This window comes from Myotis brandtii, unplaced genomic scaffold (assembly GCF_000412655.1).
Source record: "Myotis brandtii unplaced genomic scaffold, ASM41265v1 scaffold312, whole genome shotgun sequence".
In the NCBI taxonomy this organism is placed as follows: Eukaryota; Metazoa; Chordata; class Mammalia; order Chiroptera; family Vespertilionidae; genus Myotis; species Myotis brandtii.
The window spans coordinates 23,305-36,008 of NW_005361955.1; the positions used below are offsets into that span (position 1 = coordinate 23,305).

At 46.5% G+C, this 12,704-nt stretch overlaps 1 protein-coding gene across 1 annotated transcript in view; it reads left to right on the forward strand.

The window, feature by feature from the left end:
* The first annotated feature begins 4,745 nt into the window (after nt 1-4,745).
* Nucleotides 4,746-12,704, forward strand: part of CLSTN2 (calsyntenin 2) — a 42,093-nt gene continuing 34,134 nt past the window's right edge. The window contains exons 1-2 of the mRNA XM_005870121.1: nt 4,746-4,769; nt 4,941-5,103. Of these exons, the coding sequence (XP_005870183.1) occupies nt 4,746-4,769; nt 4,941-5,103 (187 nt within the window). The remainder of the gene's footprint in view (nt 4,770-4,940; nt 5,104-12,704) is intronic.

Below are 12,704 nucleotides of genomic sequence, written 5' to 3' on the forward strand. Positions count from 1 at the left end.
CCTCCACAGGGTGAACCTGGGACCTTGAAAAACCTGTGCAGGCATGAGTCACAACAAGGGTTTTGTCAATTCTGTGACTGGACTGGAAGCTCCATAGAGCAAGTGCTTTCTTTCATTCACAGAGCAGGACGCACATTCAGTAAACATCTGCAGAAGCGAATGAATGCGTGAGCCTCCACATGCCCCAACCTAGTACTTTCCTTGGCAGTAGAAAAGCGAGATGGGTGATTCAAGGAATAAAAGGTGTCTGCTCCCTGCACCTGGAATCTTGTGCTTGCCGTCTATTCTGAGTGGCATCTTAACAGTCCTTCCATATCCACCCTACACACCCCCTTCTCCCTGCCGGAAGCCCTCTTTCCCCTCCTGGGACCTCACAGTGCTCTGCACCTTGTCTATCACTCTCATCTCCATTCCCGTTCCATTGGAGTCTTTTGTGTACTTGATGCCATTAGACTGAAGCCCTTGAAGGCAAAGCACGTGTCTGACAAGCACTGTGCCCTGTGCAGCCCCTAGCGTACTCCCTAGCACACAGTGGTTGGTACATAAATGCACCTTGCCTTGAACGGTGGTGACCAACTCAGAACTTCAATGTGGCATTTAAAGGACATTTGGGCCAACCCCTCAGCCGCCCAGCCTGCTCTCCCCTCTCGTGGAGGCTTCCCTGGCCCCTGGCTCACCCTGGAGTACCCACCTACTCCCTACTCCCTACTCAGACCTCCTCTGACATGGCCCTGCTACAACTCCTCCACATCTGGCCCTGGGTCTCTGCTCTCTGATTCACTCCCAGCTAAGCAGCTGCGCCCGCCCCCCCCCCCAGGAGCACACCTGCGGGTTAGAGAGCAGGGGGTCTTTGGTCCAGCGGAGGCTCTGGGCACCAGGGGATGACATTGGACATGCTTGGTGCGGCTGCATTCTCCAACGAGTCACAATCAATTGGGAATTAAAGTCCTCTCCCCCAGGAAAGAACTTTGCCTACTCCCCTTCTTTCTCGGTTGAGCTGTGCATGGACACATTGACTTCTGCCTCCTCCTGGCTCCATCATTTTTCAGCTGTGGTTTTTCCCTGCAGTTCTAGCCGAGGGTTAATACGGGTTTTCTTCTTGATCGTAGATCCACATTTATGAAACACTAATTAGGCATTTCCTTTAGCTGCCTTCATAGATTACTTGGTGCGAGGAGTCCGCAGGCATAAAGCTAGGCTGAGCTAAAGGCCTGTTTGGATGCCCAATTAGAAGCTGACGGGGGAAGTTTCTAATCATTCACACCTCGGAGTCTTGACTCGGGCTGCTCCCCACTCCCAGAGGCCCTGCCCTTCTGACCTTGGATACTATCCTTCTTGCCATCTTTTGTGACCCATATAAAATCCAAACGGCCAGGATTTTCTATTTTTTAATGCCTAATGTAGTAAGGGTGCAGTGCACTACTCTGAGGGCAGAGGAGTCTAAGGCACAACCCTTTGCAGGAAAAAAAAATTGACAATATGTACCAAGAGCCTACAAAATACCTCCAACCTTTGACCCAGTAATTCCACTTCCAGGAATCATTCCTGTGGATTTAATCAGAAATGCAGACAAATATTTATACACAAAGAAATTCATTACAGTATCATTTATAATTGCAGGTGCATATGAATACCTGATAATTGGGAACATTTAAGTAGATTATAGCATATCCATATTATACCCCCATGTAAAATGAAGTTGGTGAAGGCATTTTAATGCCGAAGTTAAGTAAAAGCAGCAAACTTCCAAATGGTTTGTGCAGGTGATCCGAACAAGCCTTCCCAGCTATGGTTTTGTTTTCAGGGATGCTATAAACGGAAAGGCCCATTTCCTGCAAGGTGGGAAAGTTATTGCAGGCGCATAGGGTGAGGCTGCTGGGAGTCTTGGATATGCTAATGAAGTGGGAAATTCACGTAAAACGAGGCTGCGTGTACAAGGTCACTGTTTTACACAGACAGCCCCTGGGACTGCGATTCACACTTCAGAATTTTTCCATCCCTTCACTTTCAGTCTGTGTGAGTCGACGGGGGAAGTTTCTAATCATTCACACCTCGGAGTCTTGACTCGGGCTGCTCCCCACTCCCAGAGGCCCTGCCCTTCTGACCTTGGATACTATCCTTCTTGCCATCTTTTGTGACCCACATAAAATCCAAACGGCCAGGATTTTCTATTTTTTAATGCCTAATGTAGTAAGGGTGCAGTGCACTACTCTGAGGGCAGAGGAGTCTAAGGCACAACCCTTTGCAGGAAAAAAAAATTGACAATATGTACCAAGAGCCTACAAAATACCTCCAACCTTTGACCCAGTAATTCCACTTCCAGGAATCATTCCTGTGGATTTAATCAGAAATGCAGACAAATATTTATACACAAAGAAATTCATTACAGTATCATTTATAATTGCAGGTGCATATGAATACCTGATAATTGGGAACATTTAAGTAGATTATAGCATATCCATATTATACCCCCATGTAAAATGAAGTTGGTGAAGGCATTTTAATGCCGAAGTTAAGTAAAAGCAGCAAACTTCCAAATGGTTTGTGCAGGTGATCCGAACAAGCCTTCCCAGCTATGGTTTTGTTTTCAGGGATGCTATAAACGGAAAGGCCCATTTCCTGCAAGGTGGGAAAGTTATTGCAGGCGCATAGGGTGAGGCTGCTGGGAGTCTTGGATATGCTAATGAAGTGGGAAATTCACGTAAAACGAGGCTGCGTGTACAAGGTCACTGTTTTACACAGACAGCCCCTGGGACTGCGATTCACACTTCAGAAAAGCTGGGCGGGGTGCCTAGGAAAGATGTACTACTGGGAGGGGTCGCTGCTGCTGCTGAGCTGTGGAATTATCTCACTTCTCCCTGGGAACTTTTTGTACTATCCTACGCAGATGTGATAAGTGTTATGAAAGAAAGGGAGCCAGCGGACCGCCCTCCTACCAGCGTGGGCAGACGTGGAGTGCTGTAGGGGCAGCGGGCACCTGGATCCAACAGGGCAGTCATGCTCCAGAGGGTGGTCCTGGGGGAGGGGGATGGTGGCAGCCAGGATAGGGGCAACCCTCAGGGCTGCCTGGTTGATGCTCATGCTCTGCCTACATTTCAAAGGGCACGGGGTATGTCAGGGTCCCTCTGCACTCTGAGCCTGACCAGAGGTTTCCTGATGCCTCGGAGGACATCCCCGGGTGTCAACCATAGTCCAGGTTCTGGAATCTGCTGCCTGGCTGATTGCAAACCTCACGTCCAGGGTGCACTGGGCCTCCTCAGATTGATGCCTCCTCTTCCTCGTTCCTCACTCTCCCACCACCCCTAGACGCTGTCTCCAGGTCTTCCTTTGTGCCACATCTACACGCCTGCAGCAGGCCCACCCAGACACGCAGGCCCAGCCTGTGGGCTCTGCACCCCGCCCAGCGTCTGGTCTCGGGCCTGGAGCAGGAGGGGAGTGTAATTGGGTTAGGGCCTCTGGTGAGCTGTAACAGGCGCCGGGCTGTACAGTCAGTGGAGCGTAACAGGACTTTGGAGAATCTGCCTGGGCCCCTTCTGCTTATCTTCCACGGACCCCTAAAATATTCATCAGGCTTTATCAGCCTAATGGGCTTCAAAAGGAGCAATTTTCTGAGACATGAGATAGGACAATATAAAAAGAACATTAAGGAAAAATTCTTACTGCAAAATGAAAGGGAAAAGATCATTTAGCGTCCCCGTTGGTGTTATCTATTCATGAGAAACAGCGCGTTTAATCCATTGTGGGATGTGGGGAGGGCTTTGATGCCCTCACCTTGGGGTCACCTTCACGCAGAACTCATCTGTCTCTGCTGCCACAGATGGCAGGGGCCATGGAGACAAGAGGATACAGATGAGAGACATTTCGGAGATGGACTCCGTGGGGCGCCGAGGGATGACAGGGACAGGGAGTGTGGAAGAGAGAAAGTCTAACATGACTTCCAGACACTCACTCAGGGGATTAGAAGGAGGGGAGCATTGTTCTTCAGCCTTTCTTTCTTTTATGCTTCCGATCTTCCTTCCCCCAAATACCCCAATCTTGGTTTAACATTTTGGAGCATGCCGGGAGTTCAGCCCCTTGAGGTCAGGAACTGTGACTCCCTCCTAGTCCCCAGTGTTCCTACCCACCAATTAGGGTTCAGTTTTGGTTCCCAGCCCTAAGACCACAAGTCTTAGTGGTCAGGAGGACCACGTCCAGGCCAGGAGGACCTATTTGTGGTCCTTCGAAGCCTCCCCAGGTGCTCCAAGGTAGGACAAGGCCGAGTCCTCTGAAGGAAGACTGTCTCTCTCAGAATTGATTTTGCTTGAGTTAAACAGAGCATGTGATTACAGCAGCACCCCAGGCAAAGCTTCACACAGAGACAAAGGAATTGGGGGGTTCCTTTTCTTCTGCGTCTCGTCCCTCTTCCTCTTCCCATGTTCATTGCCTTTCTCTTACTCCTTTTTAACTGCTAATTCTTTCCTCTTCCATTTTCTTCTTTTTTTACCTTTCTCATCCCCTTCTCCATCTTCATTTCTACTTTTGATCTAGCATGTTTCCTTTTATAGCTCCGTCTATCCCCAAACTTAGAAAAATAATTTCAATTTAATTTTTCTCTAGTAAGAAAAATTTTATACAAAGCAAATTTAAGCTGACACCTCCCCACCTGTCCACCAAGAGCTTGCCAGCCTATATAGCTGGTAATTACGTGACCTGCCCTCACTCAGATGTTTGCCTGATGATTGCATTCTCAGGCATTCCTCTACCCCATGGTTTGCCCCATCCTGTTTGATGTGAGCTTGTATAACTTCAGTGTTTATCAATCACTATGTTCATTGAGTTCTTTGCAATAAAAATTGTTGACCCAAAAATGCCTTCTCCACTTTTGATAATCCGAATAAAAGCCTGTTTGCTATTTCATTGCATATTCAATTTTAAGTGTTGCTTCTCTTTCTTTTCATTAGATTTGTGACAAAGAGTGGCATTACTATGTCATCAATGTGGAGTTTCCTGTGGTTACCTTATACATGGATGGAGCAACATATGAACCATACCTGGTGACCAACGATTGGCCCATTCATCCATCTCACATAGCCATGCAACTTACAGTCGGCGCATGTTGGCAAGGTAATCCTAACTCAAGTCCTTCTCCCTGGCCCATCTGTGTGCAGCCCATGAAAGGTACTGATAGAGAAAAGGGAACAGCAAATGGTGTTGGAATTGGCCAAGAAAATGTACTATCACTTACTAATAAAACAGGACTTATAAAAATATGGATTCATCTAGACACTAAGCTTGTGTAATAATAAAATACTTAGCTTGAAACCAGATTTTAATTTTAGATCATCATGAGCAGTTCCATGGTTGCCTCTGAGTTGTTAATGCCTTTTATTGTTCTGGAACCTTAGCCAGTTTCAGACTGGGGCTATGAATAGGAAAAGGTTGAATACAGAATCCTGTATCAAAATTGCCAGTTGGCTCTAAAGTACCACACTGGCCACACAAGTTGCCCAAGCCCCCACCCCTCTGTTCATGGAACTCACAGGGCTGTAGGCAATGAATTTCCCACAGGCATGAGGCCATGGGAGGCCACTCTCAAGTTCAAAGCTCTCTGCTCCCTTCTCACTTCCTTTCCTCCAACACACAAACCCAGGCTAGTCTTCTGTTTGGAATCAGGAAAAGCAGCTCTCCAAAGAACAGGCATGTAACCCTTCTTTCTCTCACTTGGATCCTTTGGACTCTGTTTTTGCTCCCTTAAGGGCTGTGGTGCTTTGAAGTACCAGTGAGAGAGCAGAGGGGACGGAAAACACTCCCCAAATAAGCAGATTAGTCCTTTGCGATGACCCACCTCATGGTGATGGATTCTGTGAAAATAGTAAGGTTTGTGACTTGGACCATTCACCATGGAGGACTGAAGGGAGAGGTGGGCTCTGATAGAAGAATATGCTTTCAGAAGACCAACAAACCAGAGGGTGAGCTAGAGGAGACTAGGCCCCTCTGGAACAAAGAGTGAGTTCTGGAGAGATCCATGCAATAAGCGATGGGGTCAGTGCATACACTGGTAGTGCAGCTCTGGGAGCAGGAATACAAAACCCAGGAAGGAAATAGAGCACGAACGAGGCAAGGAAAGAAAAAGTGTTTTTGAGCTGAGGTCACCTACTAGATGTCTGACGATGGGGTCAGTGCATATACTGGTAGTGCAGCTCTGGGAGCAGGAATACAAAATCCAGGAAGAAAACAAAGCACGAACGAGGCAAGGAAAGAAAGTGTTTTTGAGCTGAGGTCACCTACTAGATGTCTGACATATGTCACATGATAGTCAAAAGTCCCTGAAACATTTCAATAGAACTTGACGAGAGTTTCCTCAGTATGTCAGAATTCCCTAGGATATCAGGAAAGAGAGACTGTCATCTGGCAAGAGTCCATGAAACTAATTAGTATAGCAAGGCACTGACTCAGAGGTTGCACAGGAATCATTAGTCACTGAGCACAGCTGTGCCAGAGCAATGGCCCCCCGGTGTGGCTCGATGCCCTACCCAGCACCACAGCCAGCCTGTGGATATTTTGGAGCACAGCCTGGATACTTCCCATACTATATGAGGGTCCTACTCCTGTCCTGACCATGCACCTTACCATGACGTTCCTTAATGGTCCTCAGAGACCATATCTGGATTCCTGTCACCCAGCCGGCACTGGAAACCTGCCCCCAATTCTGCAAGGCCAGTTATAACCACTGCTGTCTACTTTCATGCTCGCTGGGTAGGAAAACAATCCCACCAAAACAAAAAGTGATTTCATAAAGAATTAATATGATCTCTTTGAATCAAAAATAGACTAAGTGGTACTGCAGTGACAAGCAAGCCCCAATTTTCAGTTCCTTAAAATAATTCTTGCTTCATGTTCATTGCAAATCAATGGAGGCTCTTCTCTGCTTTTACTTCATCGGCATCCCAAGCAGACAGGGCAGGCACACTGCTGGATACTGAGGAAGAAGAAAAAGAAAGCATAGGCTCTTGAAGTTTTCACCTACACGTGACACCAATCATTTTTACTCACATTTTATTGGCCAAAGCAAGTCATATGGCCATACTGAAGGACAGGGAAGTAAAATATATAATGTGGCTGGGAGAAAAACCGAAAATATTTTATGAACAGCATTAATGAGCACCACAGACTGTCCACCTAGTCAACAGATATTTTTTTGACTGTCCTTCCCACATTAAAAAAATTCCAACCACCCTTCCCTAAATGAGACAACCCCAAGTCCCACCTGTTACTGGCTCCCAGCTCAGGGTCCAGGCTTTCTGAGTGATTCCTGGTGATCTCTTCATCAGGATGAGATACATGGGAGGTTCCATACCCAGCATAGATGTGGCTTCACTTGTTCTAGATATGCTCTAATAGAAAGAATTATTTTTCACAACCATAACCATTAACCTCTACACACAAACACACACACACACACACACACACACACACACACACACTATGCAACAGTGAAATGAGACAAAATAACTAAAAAACAATTCCACTAAGAAAGAGGAAGAATTTGAGAAATACAGCAGTCTTTAGTCCATAGCAATTCTGAAATCCCTCTGGGCTAATGCTCCGCAGGCCTCTACCCTAGGGTGGGGAGGGTTGTCTGTGGCCCTGGAATCCATTCTCAGTGAGGTGTTTCCTTCTCTAGTATCCTAGGCCACATCTAACGATAGAATTGTCACTTGAGAAATAGCTCTCATATTATATCTGATTACAATTTATTTGAAAGCTATTCCGCAAAAAAAAAAATGTTTTCAAACATTAAAACAAAGTATATGTTTATTTTACAAGAATGTGAGAGAAAGAACGATTACTGAGGTATTCACTGAGTATTTCTGTCCTCTTCCCAGATAGATGTTAGGACCAATCTTTGTTGGAGTTAGGTGTGGTCATGTGACTTGCTTTGGCCAATTAAATGTGAGTAGAAGTCCTTAATGTCATTTCTTGGTGGATATTTTTAGAGCCACTGTTACAAGGAGACTCTTTACATACGTGGGATGTCTATAGTCACGTCAGAAATTGTTGTTAGTCACAGCTGTTGATAAAGAAACTGAGGCTCTGACAGGCCACCCAACGTCACCCCATAAAGTCAGCCTGACCCCAGGTCTTCAAAGCATGTCCTCCTTTCACTGTGGCTCACTGCCCCTATTGCTAGTTGATCATTAAGTTGATGTAATTACATGTTTAGGAAAATGCAGGAGCTGATGTACATTGACACAAACACTATAAACCCTTTACCTTCTGACACATCTGACAACCCTGGAACTAAAAGGCCACAGGAACGCTGCATGCCCTTAGGAATGCTAATCCCCTGCTGTATACTCCCTTCAGTGGCCCTCCACAAACAAAAAAGAATTTAGGCTTTGGAAATAGAAAAGTTTGAGTCAAATCCAAATCCCAGCCCTGCCACTTATCAGCTGTGTGGACCCAGCAGAAATCCTAACTTCCCTGAGCTTTTATTTTCTTATGCATAAAACTTGGATGACACCTAATTCACAGTTGTTATGAGTTAGGTTTTGGGCACATGCAGTGTGCTTGGCATGTTTGAGTCAAATGAAAGTGACAATTTGAAAACATCCGTGGTCCCCTCCTCCACCCGCTCTCTGCTCCTTGCACTTAAACTCAACATGGCAGACACTTTGCAAGATCTTGGCACTCGATGACTTCTGTGATTCCAGCCTCCCCAGGGCTCCTTGCATGCACTGACTTTGATCTACTTCCCCAGGACTAACCCTCACACACAGACCTGCCCTCTCAGCTCCATCTGTAGATCAGAAAGGTCATTGAGGCTCAAGAATAGTCAGAAAACAAGTCTTGGAAGATAGAACTTGTGGTGTAGGCAAGAATCTGATCATGCAAATTTTGGGCCTTGGGGACAATTTGGGTATCTTCCCTGAGAGGAATGACAATCCATTAATAAATTTTCAGCATCGGAGAAAATCCTTTGACTCTTTAAAATTGGGCTTTGTAGGACGAATAGGAGTTCACTAGAGATATAAGGAAGGCAACAGCCTGTGACATGGCAGGGAAACTTGATGCGGTCATGCTCAGGGTACCTTATCACTAGAATGTATGTGCACCAGAATGAGTGGAGAAGAGGCTGGGAAAAGAGTTGAGACCAGACCGTAGGATGTCATGCTGCCTTGTTAAGGAGCTTGGATTCGCATGAATGCTCATATCCTCCTAGGAGCCACATTTTGTCTTGGAAGGACACATCCCAAGCTCTTTCAATAGGACACGGTGCTGTGAAGTTAATGGCCTACACTGTAGCCCTCATCTCAGCATGTTTCTAAACCTTCCAGAGCCCACTTATCTACGTAACATAAGCCCTCTGTGTGGACCTCCAATTGGGGCTGCAATTGAGGGGAGTTGTTCAGGTGCGTTTGAGGTTGGCAAGGGAACTGGCTCCCATTTGTGAAATGTCCAATTGGGGCTTAACAATGGGGATGGAAATTATTGTGTAGCAGCTGCTCGCTGGGTGCTCCTGGGAACTGGCTCTCGCACTGTTGCCGGGCAATGCTCTGCAGCCCCGATTAGCCTACTGTGTTCTTTTAGTGAATTCAAAGCCAAAGTGATCAGTGGACCTTCATTTTCATTGGTATTTTCCTAGTAATTAAAAAATTTGAAAGTTCATTTACACTTAAGAAATGTCACCAGCACAGCCTAGAGCACATAGCATACCTTATTTGTGGAAAAATTGTGGTCAGGATGAGCCACATGTCACAAAGGAGCCCTTCTTTCTCCGTGTGGCCAGTGCACACCCCCTCACCATCCCCTCTGTGCTTGGTTTCATGGGTTCTCAGGACAGAATCAGACCCTCCCTCGAGGCCACACTCGGTCTGCGCAGACTCAGAAACTGCTGCCTGTAAACAAATACCAGGTTCCTTGTCTCTTTCTGGGTCAGGCCTTGGGAGAGGATCATCTAAAGACTAATTTGTCCTTTTCCTTCTATCTCCTGCTCATCCACTTCTAACAACAAACATTCAAGTTCTACTCATAAATAATAAAAATGGTACACTCACATCTGCTTCACCCCTGGACCCGTTAACTGGGCCCAATCACCCCGGTGCTCTAACCCAGCTTCCAGGGGAGTGACCCAGGAAGGCTGCAGATTGTGCCAGACCAGGGCCTTAGGGGGCCCCTGGGGTTTTAGGGAGATGCCCCTGCAGGCGACACTTCAGGGCACCTCTCCCCACACTGCAGCCAGAGCAGCTGTTTTATCTATTGTTATAGCATCTGGGCAAGAGTGCTTTTAACAAAATGATAAAACATGGCACCCCCTCAAGAAGCCACTGCCCAGCTCCCTGCATCCCTAGAGTCTGTGCCTGGTCTTCTTGGTAGATCTTATCACAGATGTCCCTACTGACCACCTCATCCCCCTCCACTGGGGACTCTCCTCCAGCATCCTGAGCCTCGGTATTCCTGGGGCGTCCAGCTTTGCCCACTCTTGACCGTGACATCCCCCTGGTTTCTCTACCCTAGCTCCAGATTTTACTGAGTCCCACCCCTACTTAACGAGAAAAGCAGCAGGAGGTAGAAAAGGGGATAGTTCTATAAATTGGAACCTGTCAGGGACACACACAGAACCCCCATTGTGGCGTTTGGGAGGAGCCAAGGCACAGAATCGGAATGGTCAAAAAAGGGGTGGAAGGCAGAAATAGCCCTGAGAGTGTTGCAAGGAGACTCTTTACATACATGGGATGTCTATAGTCACGTCAGAAAGTGTTGTTAGTCACAGCTGTAGATAAAGAAACTGAGGCTCTGACAGGTCACCCAACGTCACCCCATAAAGTCAGCCTGACCCCACATCTTCAAAGCATGTCCTCCTTTCACTGTGGCTCACTGCCCCTATTGCTAGTTGATCATTAAGTTGATGTAATTACATGTTTAGGAAAATGCAGGAGCTGATGTACATTGACACAAACACTATAAACCCTTTACCTTCTGACACATCTGACAACCCTGGAACTAAAAGGCCACAGGAACGCTGCATGCCCTTAGGAATGCTAATCCCCTGCTGTATACTCCCTTCAGTGGCCCTCCACAAACAAAAAAGAATTTAGGCTTTGGAAATAGAAAAGTTTGAGTCAAATCCAAATCCCAGCCCTGCCACTTATCAGCTGTGTGGACCCAGCAGAAATCCTAACTTCCCTGAGCTTTTATTTTCTTATGCATAAAACTTGGATTTATTTATTTATTTTAATTTTATTTTATTGTTTAAAGTATTACAAATAGTAGTACATATGTCTCCTTTTTTTCCCATTAACCTTCCCCCAGCCTCCCCTGCCCTCCGGCACATGCTCTCACCCCCTCCCCGCAATGTCTTGTGTCCATTGGTCATGCTTATATGCATGCATACAAGTCCTCCGGTTGATCCCACCGGAGTTATTAATGTAGATCTCCATCCCCTACTAGGCCATGAGTTTGCAGAAGGCCAGGACCGTCTGCTCTCCCGGATTCTCTTCTCTTCCCCTTTCCCCCTGCTCCAGGACCTAGAGGAGGTCAATAATTAACATTTATTTAATTACAGCCCATTTCCCAGGCTGTTTTGATGCAAGTGTATGTATGGGTCATGGTCCAACACACAGGAATGATTAACAGGGTGTCTCTCAGCATTGTCTGTATTTAAAAACCAAGGAAAGATTGTTCTAGGCCCTGGAGTTCATTTGACATGAGCGTGCATTGGTTTAAAGGGAACACGCATTAAATCAGCTTTAAAATTCAGTGATTCATGCCTGGAAACACAGTATAATTGGGTTATAATTCTAACTGTATCTTATTTTGAGGATTGTATTAATTAGAATATTTGGCAAGGGCCTTAGAGTAAAAACAGTATCATTTTCGCTTCTCTGAATGACACACCAGAGGGGAGGAAAAAAGAGAGAAAGGCCACTGAAAAGAGAGATGGAGAAACTCGCATGGTGTGACCCTACCTGGAAGTTCCTTGGCTCTTCACGCCACTGGAACTGGCTGCCCCTTTGAGCTCCTGCTCTGTGCTGATCTCTTGCACCTTTTCCTTTAACACCAGGCGGCGTGGGTATGATTAAAATTCCCATCTTGCTGATGGGAAAACTGAGACTTAGACCTAGCCCTCATCTCAGCATGTTTCTAAACCTTCCAGAGCCCACTTATCTCGGTACCATAAGCCCTCTGTGTGGACCTCCAATTGGGGCTGCAATTGAGGGGAGTTGTTCAGGTGCGTTTGAGGTTGGCAAGGGAACTGGCTCCCATTTGTGAAATGTCCAATTGGGGCTTAACAATGGGGATGGAAATTATTGTGTAGCAGCTGCTCGCTGGGTGCTCCTGGGAACTGGCTCTCGCACTGTTGCCGGGCAATGCTCTGCAGCCCCGATTAGCCTACTGTGTTCTTTTAGTGAATTCAAAGCCAAAGTAATCAGTGGACCTTCATTTTCATTGGTATTTTCCTAGTAATTAAAAAATTTGAAAGTTCATTTACACTTAAGAAATGTCACCAGCACAGCCTAGAGCACATAGCATACCTTATTTGTGGAAAAATTGTGGTCAGGATGAGCCACATGTCACAAAGGAGCCCTTCTTTCTCCGTGTGGCCAGTGCACACCCCCTCACCATCCCCTCTGTGCTTGGTTTCATGGGTTCTCAGGACAGAATCAGACCCTCCCTCGAGGCCACACTCGGTCTGCGCAGACTCAGAAACTGCTGCCTGTAAA